Source organism: Onychomys torridus, chromosome X, assembly GCF_903995425.1.
Source record: "Onychomys torridus chromosome X, mOncTor1.1, whole genome shotgun sequence".
Taxonomy (NCBI): Eukaryota; Metazoa; Chordata; class Mammalia; order Rodentia; family Cricetidae; genus Onychomys; species Onychomys torridus.
The window spans coordinates 31,911,121-31,926,887 of record NC_050466.1 but is presented as its reverse complement, the minus strand read 5'-3'; the positions used below and the strand labels follow the sequence as shown (position 1 = coordinate 31,926,887).

At 40.4% G+C, this 15,767-nt stretch overlaps 1 protein-coding gene across 1 annotated transcript; it reads left to right on the top strand.

The window, feature by feature from the left end:
- The first annotated feature begins 12,349 nt into the window (after nt 1-12,349).
- On the top strand, nt 12,350-14,878 carry Usp26 (ubiquitin specific peptidase 26). The gene has a single exon (XM_036174059.1). The coding sequence runs from the start codon at nt 12,350-12,352 to the stop codon at nt 14,876-14,878; it is 2,529 nt and encodes an 842-aa protein (XP_036029952.1).
- The last annotated feature ends 889 nt before the right edge of the window (nt 14,879-15,767 follow it).

The following is a 15,767-nucleotide window of genomic DNA, read 5'->3' as shown; positions in this document are numbered from 1 at the left end:
CCAGAACTTTAAACTCTAGTGGAATGTATCTGATTTTATCATTTCCACTCACTGCATACATGGGCTATGTCACTACCTTTTAGATCCTTCATAATTTCTATCCAGTGAGGTAACTAAGCAGGGCTTCTTCGCATATACTACCTATATATTTGGCCTCTTCTCTCAAATGTTTTCTGAATGTTCTGAGGGCTGGGAGTATATCTCAGTGATAGAACACATGTGTGGCATGTGTGAGGTGTTAAGTTCAATTCCCAGCATAGCAAAAGAAAAAAAAATGTGAAATAAGGTAATTAAAACTTAACATCTCCTATGACAATTGGGCTAGGCAGCAATCTATGAGTATAGCAGAATATCATTAGGTATCATTTCATGAGCTTTTTTCTTTTCATTGTCAGTCATGTTTGGTTCTATCCTAGGTCTCTGGGCTATCCAGCCTTCTGGGTCCTGGCCCTCCAGGCAGTGTCAGGGGTGGGCTCCCTCTCATGGCATGAGTCTCAAGGTGGACCACTCATTGGTTGGCCACTCCCATAATTTTTATGCCACCTTTACTCTAGCACATCTTGTAGGCAAGGGACATTGTAGGTCAAAGGTTACATGGCTGGATTAGGGTCCCAGTCTCTCCAGTGGATTTCTTGCCTGGTTACAGGATGGCTGGTTCAGTCTCAGTATCTCCTATTTCCAGGAGTCTTAGGTAGGGTCACCCTCGTAGATTTCTGGGAGTTTCCACTTCACTAGGTCTCTAGCTGTCCCAAAGTTGTTCCCTGATTCCAGTTGTCTCTCTCAGTACTCTCTCCCCCTCCTTCCACCTGATCCTTCCTGTTTATCATGAAAGAGGCTTCACATAGCAATTTGATGGATATAGATGCAGAGAGCTACATCAAAACATGAGGCAGACCTCAAGGAATCTAGTGGAAGAGGGGGAGGAATGATTGTGGGAGTCAGAGGAGTCAAGGACATCACAAGAAAACTGACAAAAAACCTAACCTGGCTCATAGGGGCTCACAGAGGCTGAACTGACAACTAGGGAGATGGCGTGGGATTGACCTTGGCCCTCTGCATGTGTTACAGTTGTGTAATGTGCTCTTGTGGAACTCCTAACAGTGAGAGCAGAGCAGCCTCTGACTCCTTTACCAGCTTCGGGACTGCACTCCTCATACTGGCTTGCCTCATACAGCCATAACAGGCAAGGAGGTGCCTAGTCTCACTACACTTTGATATGCCATGGCCGGCCGATACACATTGGAGGTCTGTCCTTCTCAGAAGAGAAAGGAGGAGGAGTGGATAGGGGAGGTGGGGGGGATGGACTGAGGGGAGAGGGAGAAGGGAGAGGAAACTGATCTGGCTGGAAAAAATAATTCATTAAAAACCCAGCACCGTTTTTGCTACACCAACTTCTACATACTAACCTTAATGTAGTGATAAACAAGTACTTGATTTTGTTACAGATGATCACAGTTATGTAATTGAATAACAGACAAATAGTACTTTTTTATAGTCATTATATGGAAAATAACCTTCTAGAATTTGTGTATCTACCTCCATACTGTGGCTCCCTCCTTTTTAATTTTGGAGTTTTTGAGAGTCTTACTCTGTATCCCAGAGAAGCCAGAAACTGACTATATAGCAAAGGATGGCCTTGTCACCCAAGTGCTAAGGTTACAGGCATAAGCCACTACACCTAGCTTGTAAATCCCTTTGTATCAAGATATAGCTGTTATTTTATGACATAAATATTTTATCAGAGCACTTGAAAGAAAATAATTCTATCCAGTTTCTTTCTGCTTTTACACACACACACACACACACACACACACACACACACACACACACGTAAAATGTGTTGGGGAAATCTTTTCTCTTACCATGTGAATCCCAGGGATATAACATAGGTCATCAAACTTGGTATCAAGCACTCTTACATGCTAGGCCTTATTTTCTGCACCTAGTTTCCTCCTCCTCCTCCTCCTCCTTCTCCTCCCTCTTCCCTCCCTCCTCCCTCCTCCTCCTCCTTCATCCCTCCTCCTCCTCCTCCTCCTTTTTTTGGTTTTTCAAGACAGGGTTTCTCTGTGAGGTTTTGCGCCTTTCCTGGAACTTGCTTTGGAGACCAGGCTGGCCTCGAACTCACAGAGATCCACCTGGCTCTGCCTCCCAAGTCCTGGGATTAAAGGTATGCACCACCACTGCCTGGCGTTTCCTTCTTTTTATTACTCTTTCATAATGAACCCTTGGGGAATGAAGATTTTGAATTTAAAATACAGTTTTTTTAGTTTCAACTTTTTTTCTCTTGAAAAGCATGAATGGCAGAAAATATAAATGCAGCATAGAGTGTTTAAATATTACCACAGCAGCACAAGTCCTGTTAAATTACATTAATGTAAAATTAATAACTTGGCCTTTTGGTGTTCTTGTGCTTTGTTGACATTGAGGGCAGATTACTTACTCAAGTATTCTGTAGAGATGAGACTATAAGCCAGTAACATCTTTTTCTTGAATTGGAGCCCAAGAAATTTCAACACAGGAAGAGATTCTCTGTCTTTTGATATTTCTTTCTCAATCTCTCTCTCTCTCTCTCTCTCTCTCTCTCTCTCTCTCTCTCACACACACACACACACACACACACACACACACACACACACACACTTTCCACCATGGATATGTGTTATGTCAGGTCCTAGAAATAGCACCAAAGAGATCCCTAGATCCTTTATTCTCATAGGAAGGAAAGTGATCTTCAGTTGTGACTTGTGCATACTGGTGGTTTAATTTAAATTGTTCATGTACACTGAATATTTGCATTATTTCTGTTGTTAGAGAACTGGTTGCAGTGTACAGCAGTGAACATGTACTCAGGATATCATAATATGAAGCATGTCAATAAACACCTGAAGACCAATGTGTGGTCACCTAGTAAATTAACGATGCAGACATTTCTCCTGGAGGTTTTTTTTCCTTTCTTTTTTTTTAAGATTTATTTATTTATTATTTATACAGAAGAGGGCGCCAGATCTCATTACTGATGGTTGTGAGTCACCATGTGGTTGCTGGAACTTGAACTCGGGACCTCTGGAAGAACAGACGGTGCTCTTAACCTCTGAGCCATCTCTCCAGACCCGTTTTTTTAATCAATTAATTAATTTTATTATTATTATGTGTTTTAATTTTATACATCAGCCATGGGTTCCCCTGTCCTCCCCCCTCCCGCCCCCACCTTCCCCCTAGCGCCTCCCCTCCATTACCATGTCCTCCAGGACCAAGACACCCCTGGGGATTCATTTAAACCTGATGGATTCAGTACAGGCAGGTCCTGTCCCCTCCTTCCAGACTGAGCATGTGTCCCTGTGTAAACCCAAGGTTACAAAAAGCCATCTCATGCACTAAGGGCAGGTTCTGGTCCCACAGAATGGATGCCTCCCAAACAGATCAAGGTATTCAATTGTCTTACTTATCCAGAGGGCCTGATCTAGCAGGGGTTTCCTCAGCTGTTGGTCCATAATTCATGTGCTTCCATTCGATTGGCTATTTGTCCCTGTGCTTTTTGCAATCTTGGATTCAACAATTCACGCTCTTACAGTCCCTCCTCTTTCTCGACAGTTGGACACCTGGAGCTCCACCTGGGGCCTGGCTGAGGATCTCTGCATCCACTTCCATCAGTTATTGGATGAGAGTTCCAGCATGACTGTTAGGGTGTTTAGTCATCTGATCACCAGACTAGGTCAGATCAGGCTTTCTCTTGACCATTGACAGCAGACTACAGAGGATATATCATTGTGGATTTCTGGGGACCTCTCGAGCACTCTGCCTATTCCTGTTCTCATGTGGTCTTCATTTATCATGGTCTGTTATTCCTCATTCTCCCTTTCTGTTCTTGATCCAGCTGGGATCTCCTCCCCTAAGCTTTCTTTCCCTCAAATCTTGCCCTTCATTACTCCCACTGTCCTCCAGGTTGTTCATGTAGATCTCATCCATTTCTCTGTCATTGGGTGATCCCTGGGTCTTTCCTAGGGTCCCGTTTTCTAGGTAGCCTCCCTGGAGTTGTGTAGCAGTCTAGTCATCCTTGTTTTACATATAGTATCCTCCTATGAGTGAGTACATACCATGTTTGTCATTCTGAGTCTGGGTTACCTCACTCAGGATGATTTTTTTCTAGATCCATCCATTTGCCTGCAAACCTCATGATGTCATTGTTTTTCTCTGCTGAGTACTCCATTGTGTATATGTACCATATTTTCTTTATCCATTCTTCAGTTGAAGGGGATCTAGGTTGTTTCCAGGTTCTGGGTATTACAAACAATGCTGATAGGAACATAGCTGAGTAAATGCCCTTGTGGTATGATTGAGCATTCCTTGGGTATATGCCCAAGAGAGCTACAGCTGGGTCTTGGGGGAGATGGATTCCCAATTTTCTAAGGAAGCACCATATTGATTTCCAAAGTGGCTGTACAAGCTTGCATTCCCATCAGCAGTGGAGGAGAGTTGCCCTTGCTCCACATCCTCTCCAGCATAAGCTGTTTTCTGTGCTTTTGATCTTAGCCACTCTGACAGGTGTAAGGTGGTATCTCAGAGTCGTTTTGATTTGCATTTCCCGGATAATTAGAGATGTTGAGCAATTCCTTAAATGTCTTTCAGCCATTTGAACTGTGGAGAATTCTCTGTTTAGTTCTATAGCCCATTTCTTAATTGGACTGTTGGGCATTTTGATGTCTAATTTCTTGAGTTGTTTATATATTCTGGATATCAGCCCTCTGTCAGATGTGGGGTTGGTGAAGACCTTTTCCCATTCTGTAGGCTGTCACTTTGTCCTGTTGACCGTGTCGTTTGCTCTACAAAAGCTTCTCAGTTTCAACAGGTCCCATTGAGTGATTGTTTCTCTCAATGTCTATGCTACTGGTGTTATATTTAGAAAGTGATCTCCGGTGCCATTGCATTTAAGACTACTTCCTACTTTCTCTTCTATCAGGTTCAGAGTAACTGGATTTATGTTGAGGTCTTTGATCTACTTGGACTTAAGTTTTGTGCATGGTGACAGATATGGATCTATTTGCAGCCTTCTGCACATTGACATCCAGTTATGCCAGCACCATTTGTTGAAGATGCTTTCTTTTTTCCATTGTACATTTTTGGCTTCTTTGTCAAAAATTATATGTTCATAGGTATGCAGGTTAATGTCAGGGTCTTCAATTTGATTCCATTGGTCCACGTGTCGGTTTTTATGCCAGTACCAAGCTGTTTTTACTACAGTAGCTCTATAGTAGAGCTTGAGGTCGGGGATTGTGATGCCTCCAGAGGTTGTTTTATTGTACAGGGTTCTTTTGGCTATCCTGGGTTTTTTGTTTTTCCATATGAAGTTGAGTATTATTCTTTCCAGATCTGTGAAGAATTGTGTTGGTAATTGGATGGGGATTGCATTGAATCTGTAGATTGCTTTTGGTAAGATCGCCATTTTTACTATGTTAATCCTGCGTATCCATGAGCATGGGAGATCTTTCCATTTTCTGACATCTTCAATTTCTTTTTTCAGGGACTTAAAGTTCTTGTCATATAGGTCCTTCACATGCTTAGTTAGAGTAACCCCAAGGTATTTTATATCATTTGTGGCTATTGTACAGGGTGATGTATCTCTGATTTCCTTCTCAGCCTGTTTGTCTATTGTATATAGGAGGGCTACTGATTTTTTTGAGTTGATCTTATATCCTGCAATGTTGCTGAAGGTTTTTATTAGCTGTATCAGTTCCTTGGTTGATTTTTTTGTGGGTCACTCATGTATACTATCATGTCATCTGCAAATAGGGAGAGCTTGACTTCTTCCTTTCCAATTTTTACCCACTTAATCTCTTTATGTTGTCTTATAGCTGTGGCTAGAACTTCAAGTACTATATTGAATAAGTATGGGGAGAGGGGACAGCCTTGCCTTGTTCCTGATTTTAGTGGTATTGCTTTGAGTTTCTCTCCATTTAAATTGATGTTGGCTGTTGGCTTGCTGTAGATTGCCTTTATTATGTTTAGGTATGTTCCCTGTAATCCTGATCGCTCCAAGACCTTTATCATGAAGGGGTGTTGGATTTTGTCAAATGCCTTTTCTGCATCTAGTGAGATGATCATGTGGTTTTTTTTTCATTGAGTTTGTTTATATGGTGTATTACATTGACGGACGTTCGTATGTTGAACCACCCTTGCATCCCTGGGATGAAGCCTACTTGATCATGGTGGATAATTGTTATGATGTGTTCTTGGAGTCTGTTTGCCAGTATTTTATTGAGTATTTGTGGATCAATGTTCATGAGGGAGATCAGTCTGTAGTTCTTTCTTTGTTGCATCTTTGTTTGGTTTAGGAATCAGGGTAATTGTAGCCTCATAGAAGGAGTTTGGTAATATACCTTCTGCTTCTATTGTGTGAAACAATTTAAAGAGTATTGGTATTAAGTCTTTGAAGATCTGGTAGAATTCTGCATTGAAACCATCAGGTCCAGGGCTTTTTTTGGTTGGGAGACTTTTAATGACTGATTCTATTTCCTTAGGGGTTATTGGACTATTTAAATGGTTTATCTGGTCTTGATTTAACTTAGGTATGTGGTACCTATCCAGACAATTATCCATTTCTTTTAGATTTTCCAGGTTTGTGGAGTAGAGGTTTTTGAAGTATGACCTGATGATTCTCTGGAATTCCTCATTGTCTGTTGTTATGGCCCCCTTTTCATTTCTGATTTTGTTAATTTGGATGTTCTCTCTCTGTCTTTTGGTTAGTTTGGATAAGGGCTTGTCTATCTTGTTGATCTTCTCAAAGAACCAACTCTTTGTTTCATTAATCCCTTGTATTGTTCTCTTTATTTCTATTTTATTGATTTCAGCTCTCAATTTGATAATTTCCTGGCATCTGTTCCTCCTGGGAGACTTTGCTTCTTCCTGTTCAAGGGCTTTCAGGTGTGCTGTCAAGTCACTAGCGTGAAATTTCTCCAGCTTCTTTATGTGGGCATTCAGTGCTATGAATTTCCCTCTTAGCACTGCTTTCATAGTATCCCATAAGTTTGGGTATGTGGTGTATTCATTTTCATTGATGTCTAGAAAGTCTTTAATTTCTTTATTTCTTCCTTAACCCATTGGTGATTCAGTTGAGCATTATTCAGTTTCCATGAGATTGTAGGATTTCTGTAGTTTTTTCTGCTCTTAAAATCTAACTTTAAACAATGGTCGTCTGATAGAACACAGGAGGTTATTCCAATTGTTTTGTATCTGTTGAGATTTGCTTTGTGGCCAGGTATGTGGTCGATTTTAGAGAAGGTTCCATGGGGTGCTGAGAAGAAGGTATATTCTTTTTTGTTTGGGTGGAATGTTCTGTAGATATCGATTAAGTCCATTTGAGCCAAAACATCAGTTAAATCCATTATGTCTCTGATAAGTTTCAATTTGGCCGATTTGTCCAGAGGTGAAAGTAGGATGTTGAAGTCTCCCACTATTAATGTGTGGGGTTTTATATGTGATTTAAGCTTTAGTAATGTTACTTTTACATATGTGGGTGCCCTTTTGTTCGGGTCATAAATGTTCAGAATTGAGACTTCATCTTGGTGGATCTTTCCTGTGATGAGTGTGTAATGTCCTTCATCATCTCTTTTGATTGATTTTAGTTTGAAGTCTATTTTGCTGGATATTAGGATGGCTACACCAGCTTGTTTCTTAAGACCATTTCATTGGAAAGTCTTTTCCCAGCCTTTTATTCTTAGGAGGTGTCTGTCTTTAAATTTGAGGTGTGTTTCTTGTATGCAGCAGAAAGATGGGTCCTGTTTTCGTATCCATTCTGTTAGTCTGTGTCTTTTTATAGGTGAATTAAGTCCACTGATATTAAGGGATATTAATGACCAGTGATTGTTCATTCTTGTTGTTATTTTTATTTTTTGGTGGAAGTGTGTGTGTACTTCTCTTCTTTGGGGTTTACTGCTGTGGTGTTACCTATTGCCTGTGTTTTCATGGGTGTATCTGCCTTCCTTAAGTTGGAATTTTCCTTCTAGTGCTTTCTGTAGGGCTGGGTTTGTGGATAAGTATTGTTTAAATCTGGTTTTGTCTTGGAAGGTCTTGTTCACTCCATCTATGATGATTGAAAGTTTTGCTGGGTATATTAGTCTAAACTGGCATCCATGGTCTCTTAGTGTCTGCATTATATCTGTCCAGGTCCTTCTGGCTTTCAAAGTCTCCATTGAGAAATCGGGTGTTATTCTGATGGGTTTGCCTTTATAAGTCACTTGGCCTTTTTCCTTTGCTGCCCTTAGTATTCTTTATTCTGTACGTTTATTTGTTTATTATGTGGCAAGGGGACTTTTTTTGGGGGTCTAGTCTGTTTGTTGTTCTATAGGCTTCTTGTATCTTCATAGGCATTTCCTTCTTTAATTTGGGCAAGTTTTCTTCTATGATCTTGTTAAATATATTTTCTGTGCCTTTGAGTTGGTATTCTTCTCCTTCCTGTATCCCTATTATTTGTAGGTTTGGTCTTTCCTTGGTGTCCCAAATTTCTTAGACATTTTGGGTCATGACTTTGTTGGTTTTAGTGTTCTTTGACTGATGAATCTATTTCTTCTACCGTATCTTCAACACCAGAGATCCTCTCTTCCATCTCTTGCATTCTGTTGGTTATACTTGCCTCTGAAGTTCCTGTTCGTTTACTCAGATTTTCTATTTCCAGCATTCCTTCTGCCAGTGTCTTCTTTATTTTTTCTATTTACCGCTTTAGGTCTTGGACCGTCTCCCTTGCTTTTTCATGATTTTCTTTCAAGGACTTATTGTTTTCTTCTGCTTTAATTGTCCTTTCCTGTAGTTTTTTTTATAGCGGTCTTCCCATTTTTTGTTTGTCTCTTCCTCTACTTTATTTTTCATTTCTTCTATATAAGGCTATAGCTTCTTCATGATGTTACTTATAAGGTTGTTTTCTTCTTCTTCTTCTTCCATTCCATGATGTTCAGGTCTAGCTGTTGGAGAAGGGCTAGGTTCTCGTGATGCTGTATTTCTCTTTATTTTGTTGTATGTACTTCTGCCTTGATGTCTGCCCATCTCCTTGTGGGTTCGTTCTTGGTCTTATCAGTGTACTTGGTCCAGAGAGAGCTGACAGATTTAGGGAGCCTCTCTCGTCTAGATGGAAGCTCTGGGCCAGATGGGAGCGCTGGTCCAGATGAGAGTGCTGGCCGGATAGGAGCTGGGGGGCTGGACTCAGTCTCAGGAAGTCCCTGGGGTCTCCTTATTTTGTCCAGATGGCAGCTCCTCTTGTCCAGATGGGAGTTCCAGGGTAGGATGGAAGCTGGGGGCTGGTCTCTGATTCTCAGGAAGTGGCTGGGGTCTCCGGCAGATTGGTGTGGGGGCAGGGTGTGGAGACTGCAGTGTCTGCCTGCAGTCTTGGAATAGGGGAGCCTTCCTGCAGGGCCTTCCCATTGGCTGGAAACTGGGGCCAAGTTTGTCAGGTCCTTCCGGGATGGCCTGTGTCCAGCGGTGGGACCCAGGGGCAGTTGTCTCTCTGGCTATAATCACCTCTGGTCCAGATGGAAGTTCTGGGGCAGACAGGAGCTGGGCCTGGTTTTTGTTTTTAAAGACAGTGGCCAACTTCTTGATATCATAGGTCATTCTTCCAAATCTGACAGTAGTGTAGTTTTTTGAGTTTCTGGCTGTGTTTTGAAAGTATCAGGTAGCCTAATATATTGTGCTAGTATCAATCTAAACTGAGATATTTGAGTTTGTGGGAAATGATATAAAAGCTCATACATTTTTCATAACTTTGAAATGTAGTTATCATTGTAGTCTTTTATTCTAGTTTAAGGATAGCTGGGAAGAGAAATGTCACTGTAGTGAAGCTTTCAGCTGTATAGAATATTCATATAATGGTTTTTGGAGAATCAATACTCTCTTAGTATAAGATACTGTAAACATAATCCAAAGGAAGCTTCAACAGCTTTGAGTAATGAGATGGAATGAAGAAGAGGATTTAAGTTTTGAATGTCCTGTAGAAATGACAGTGAGTGGTTAGACAGCTCACCTCTCCATCAGCATAGATGGTCCTTGGTCTTTGCTTACCACACTCAGTGTGCTTAAAAACGTTTCCTTTATTTGGGAATGAAATGTATGTAAAACTTCAAGGAAATAATTGAAAAATGCAGACACAATTTCATAAGCACACCTATTTTTTATTCTGTTTCGTTTTTCAAAACAGGATATCTCCGTGCAGCCCTGGCTATCTTGAAACTTATTATGTAGACCAGGCCAGCCTCAAACTCGGAGATCACACTGCCTCCCCAGTGCTGTGGTTAAAGACCTGTGACACTATGCCTGGCTTCAAACTAGACTCGAATACAGAGAGTAGGAATGCCAAGAGTATATTAGATTATTTCCACTATCATTAGAAAGAAAAGACATTTTGGGAGGACATTGTTTCCCTCATAGCTCAGGCTGGCTGAAACTTGTAGTCTCTTGTACTCTTTCATGCCTGGTCACACACATTGTGTGTGTGTGTGTGTGTGTGTGTGTGTGTGTGTGTGTGTTTGTGTGCGCGCACGCGCGCACAGATTGATCTGAAATTGTAGAATCTGAATGTGGATGGGGAGTAATTTTTTTTTTTAAGATTTATTTATTATGTACACTGAAGAGGGCACCAGATCTCATTACAGATGGTTTTGAGCCACCATGTAGGTGCTGGGAATTGAACTCAGGACCTCTGGAAGAGCAGTCGGTGCTCTTAACTTGAGCCATCTCTCCAGCCCTGGGAGTAATTCTTAGGTTATAGGTTCTTTTGAATGTTTAAACAAAATAAAGACCAATTAAGGGGGAAATAGAGAGAAAATTGTTTAAAGCCTTACTTAGCATGCACAGTACTTACTTTAGAGAACTTGAAGCTAAGCATGGTGGTGCACAGCTTTAGTCCCAGCACTCAGGAGGCAGAGGCAGGTGGATCCCCTGAATTCAAGGCCATCCTTGTCTACAGAGTGATTTCCAGGACAGCCAGGTCTATACAGAGAAACCCTGTCTTGAACTTCCTCATCACCCACCCCCAAACCTAGAGAACTTGAATTTGCTGTTATGCTGAATGTTTTCATGGAACCATTTCCATCATGATAAATACAGTCATTCTTTCACTTTGGTGCATATGTACTTTTATGTATGGATAGGCGCAACTACTTTATTGAGCATATAATACAAACTTCATATGCACTACCAATTTTAAGTTTTTGATCATTTGAATATGGATTTAAAGAAGTTTTCCTTGGTATTCATAAAGACGGCCTGCTGCATTAGCTAACAGCATAGGTAAGACTAAGGAATATTAACTATTTAGGAGAAAACATAATTTCCAATGAATTCTTAAAAATACTTTCTGCTGCAAATATTTGTTGTACTGATGACTGATACCATTAATTCAAATTTTCTCCATATTACTTGGAAATTTCTAGTTTACAGTAATTAAATATATCTGATCCTTCTTGACTATTTTTGTAAAAATTGTTTTGGATTCTCAGGATTGACCCTGGCCCTTTTTTGCATTCCAAGCATGTGCTATAACACATAGCTATACTCCAGCTTCCCCATTGGGTTTGAGTAGAGAGAGCTAATTTGGGTAAAGTGGCAGAGCTGGCTACCGAAGTCATTCTACCCTATATTTAATGGTTATAAAGTTGTTATTCTTCAACTTTTTAAAACAAAGGGTGAAATATATATTAGTTCCTCAGTGTTAAGTGAAAGAAGGTGGTCTCACTGGATTTGTAATGAGGTAAATTTACTCTTGAGTATCCCATGTATGAATTCCACTACACATCAAGCAATAGTCATCTGCAATGGGAGTGAGGGCTACATAGTGCTCTTGTTTGCTTAGACATTTATTTTGGTTGTCATGTGAGATCATTCTGTATATGTATATACCCATGATACTGTTCAGTATGCTTTTAAGCTATGTCTTAAAAGTCTTCCAAATGTTTCCTAATTTCCATTGGGAAGGTGAAATTAATCAGAATAGAATCTAATATTAAGGAGGAAAGGAGATTTAGTGTATAAGAATGGAGTTTGGGTTTTATATAAACATTTCTCTCATAACTGAAAGAACTTTGTCTTGGATTTTTTTTAAATCATGGTCTTGCATTGGTAATCAAATTTTCTGTTCTCTTGCAAGTATAGATTTCTTTCTAAAGGTATTGGTTAGTCACTAAAGGGCTAGATACCCAGAAAGAACGTAAAGACTTTTTAGTCTAGAATCAACATTAGAAATAGTCGTTGTATATAAAAAATAATATACTATTTCTTTGTCTCTTTAGGTAAACTTGAGAAGCAAATTGCAGCTACAAGATTATTAGTAATCCAAACTACGTGTATTTTATTTGCTAAGAAAAAAAGGATGGATCCCGTATTGATCCATGCTCAAGTCCAGATGTGGAGTGCAAAGGCAGGAATGTCTAAGTCAAGAACTGCATTCATTGAAACAGTAGTAGGAAAACGAGAAGTTAAACTCCTTCTTTATTTCATCACTGGGAGGATTAAAGCTTTGCAGCTAAAGAATAATATTAAAAGTGTGGTCCTTAAAACCTATGACGAAGACCAGAATTACTTACATTTAACTTTTAAAAACAACGATTTCTTGTTTGTTGAGAAACTAACCTCCACAGATGCCAGACAACTGAAGCGATTCCTAGATAGAGTCTATGAAAGAAATCTTCGTGCATCCAGGAGAAGGGATACAGGGAGAGCTGATCGTCCTAGCATAAGCACACAAGAGTTGGGTGACTCTTTACCACTGAAAGTCCACTCGAAAGCCATCAATAAATGCTTCAAATCGGGTGAAGAAAGGGGAGCACCAGGGCTTTGTGAGTTGCCTTTGTTTTCATCCTCATCCACACTTGATAATGGAGGGTTATTAGAAAATCAACTTGTAAAAAGGAAAAGATGCTCGCTCGATTCGGAAAACAATGAAAAAGAGAACGTCCTGGAGGAGAGTAGTAAGGCAATTGAGGCAAACTCAGTGGTGTCTGTATACAATGATAGAGGGAAAGGAAGGGATTTCAGAGAGGCAGGACAGAGTAAACCAGGATTAGGATTTGCATCTGAGACCGATTATCCTGAGGAGGCTGATTTGGATGTTTGTGATCTTTATGGTCTCATTAGAAAATTATTTTCGCCGTTTCTGTTAAGATTACACTGTCTGGAGAAAGGCATGGAGTGGCACGAGCGTATGAAGAAACTCTTACTGTATCCAGAGAAATCATGGCAAGGTCTGCCTAATGTGGGAAACACCTGTTACATAAATGTAGTATTGCAGTCTCTATGCTCAGTTCCACTGTTTGTTAATGATTTGTTCAATCAGGGTTTCCCATGGATCAAACCTCCCAGAGATGATTTTAACATGCCCTTGATGCAACTGATTGTTTTGAAAGATATTTACAGCATGAAAACTAGGGAGAAGTTACTTGTGAATATTACAAAAGCCCTCCCACAATTTGGAGAGGTGTTCACTGCTGACAGGCAGAGTGATGCTCATGAGTTTTTAAGTCTCTGTTTAGTTCAGTTGAAGGAAACTGTACAAAAGTTAACCATATTGTGGCAATCTGAAAATGAATCTGGGGGAAATAATTTAGTTACACAGATTTTTGCTGACCATGCTATTACCAACAAAATACCTGTTTGTCCTGTTGCTAATAATTTTGAATTTGAGTTGTTGAGGTCTATTTTTTGTAAAGGTTGTGGCCTGGCTGTTCTCAGGAAAGAACCAAGTTGTTACCTCTCCATCAACATTCCTCAAGGATTGAAAGGCCACAACTTGTCTATCCAATCCAGTTTTGATCTTTTTTTTAAAGCAGAAGAACTTGAGCACAGATGCGAGAGGTGTATGCATGACACTTCTATTGCATTGCACAAGTTTTCCCGACTACCTAGGGTTATTATTATTCATCTAAAGCGCTATAGCTTTAATGAGTCATGGGTAATGAAGAAGGATGAACAGAACATCATTATTTCCAAATTTTTAAAGCTGTCCTGTCATTGCAACAAAAACACAAAACCACCTCAGCCCCTTAGCGAAAATGAACATGTTAAGGATCTTGACTTACTAAAACCTCTTCACGAGTTGGGTTCTGAAATATTCAAGTCATCATTTAATTCAGTGACAACCTCACAATTCAAGGATTTCCCAACTGTAAACAGTAGATCAACCAAGGCGTCGGAACCACGAAATGTAAAGAGAGACTCTAAAGTATTGCATGGAAAAGCGCAGCAGGAAGATCAGGCAAAGGGTGCCACTGCAAACGTAATTGAGTCACACCTGACAAATGAGACAGCACGTAAATTTACTAAGTTAGATTCTGGTAGCATCTGCCAGGGTATTAGAGATAATGACCTCAAAATTACAGAAAGACCCCCAAAGTACCAACAGGCCCGGAAATGTTACAAAGAGAGACGTGATAAACAGACCTTCCAGGAGGCAGTTACTCAAAGCCATAGACCAAGGTCCCTGGAACAGACAGAGAACCTCAGAAAACCTGCACAGTCACATACCCAGAATGGCAGTCTGAATCCACAGGGCTCGCTAGGTTCCAGTAAGAAGCCAGGACACAAAGATATTTTAGATAAGACAAAGCCTACAGGCAAGGTGGAAATACAAAGAGCTACTGGAAATGAAAGAAATGGTTACAGGCTCTTTAATATTATCAGCCATATTGGGAGCAGTCTCCATGGAGGCCACTATATCAATGATACATTTGACTTCAGGAAGCGGCTTTGGTTTACTTACAGCGATTCGTTGGTGTCAGGTACGCAAGAGGACTTTGTACTTAAGGCTAGGCTTTCCACTGGGTATGTCTTCTTCTACATGCAAAATGAGATCTTTGAAGAGCTTTTGGCAAGGGAAACTCAGTCTCGCAACACGTCACAGTAGTAATATGAGGGACATACGTCTCACCGCATATACCTACCTGAATGCCTCACTCAAACTGGATCGAGGAGGACAGATAATTAGCCTAGGACCAATATCTCAACAAACATTTACAGAGAAATCACCTTTCTAACTCTGACGGAGTCAATCCCATAGTTACAGCTGATACTAATGAGTGTTCTTCTCATACAGGATTGGAACTGGAACTATGTCTTTTGTATACATTTTTGTAAGAAAGTAGATTTATTATTGATAGTGACGTTTTCAGTATTCACTATGGAAGTTGCATAACCCAAGATTGCCTTTATATTGATAAAAAGGCCTAAGTCTACTTGCAATCATAAACATTATTCCAGTAAAAGGTACATTTTTCTCTCATCTCAGTCTTTCTTGCATGATCACCATAATAAGTTGTAATGAAAAAGCTCTTACATAATCAGGAGAATAAAGCTCACATTCATACAGCCAACAGTTCAGGCAAGTCTACCTAGCACTGTTGCCCCAGCCCCGGTGCATTATCTGGCTGTCTCTCCGTTTGGAATGGTTTAGTGCCCTCTCCCCTCCCAGCTTTGTTACAGTGGAGATCACTAAATGGTGGAGCCTGGAATTAAAGGGGAGAAGAGAACATTTTCCACAGAAGTTGGATAGCTCTGGATACCCGCTTATTGGCTGGAGCCCTTTCTAGTTCTAGATCCCTGGCTTCCTTAAGGCATCTGGTTTCCTTGGCTCTAGTGCCAGCTCTTCAGTTACTCTTTTCAACTTTTCATCAGAAACAGAAGCACCATTCTCAATAATGCTGAGATTTTGAGCCAGAGGGAGAGGATTCCATCGTCTGGTCAGTTATATTTTCTGAAAGCTGGATTCCTTCACAATGGATTCCTTTTCTCATTTC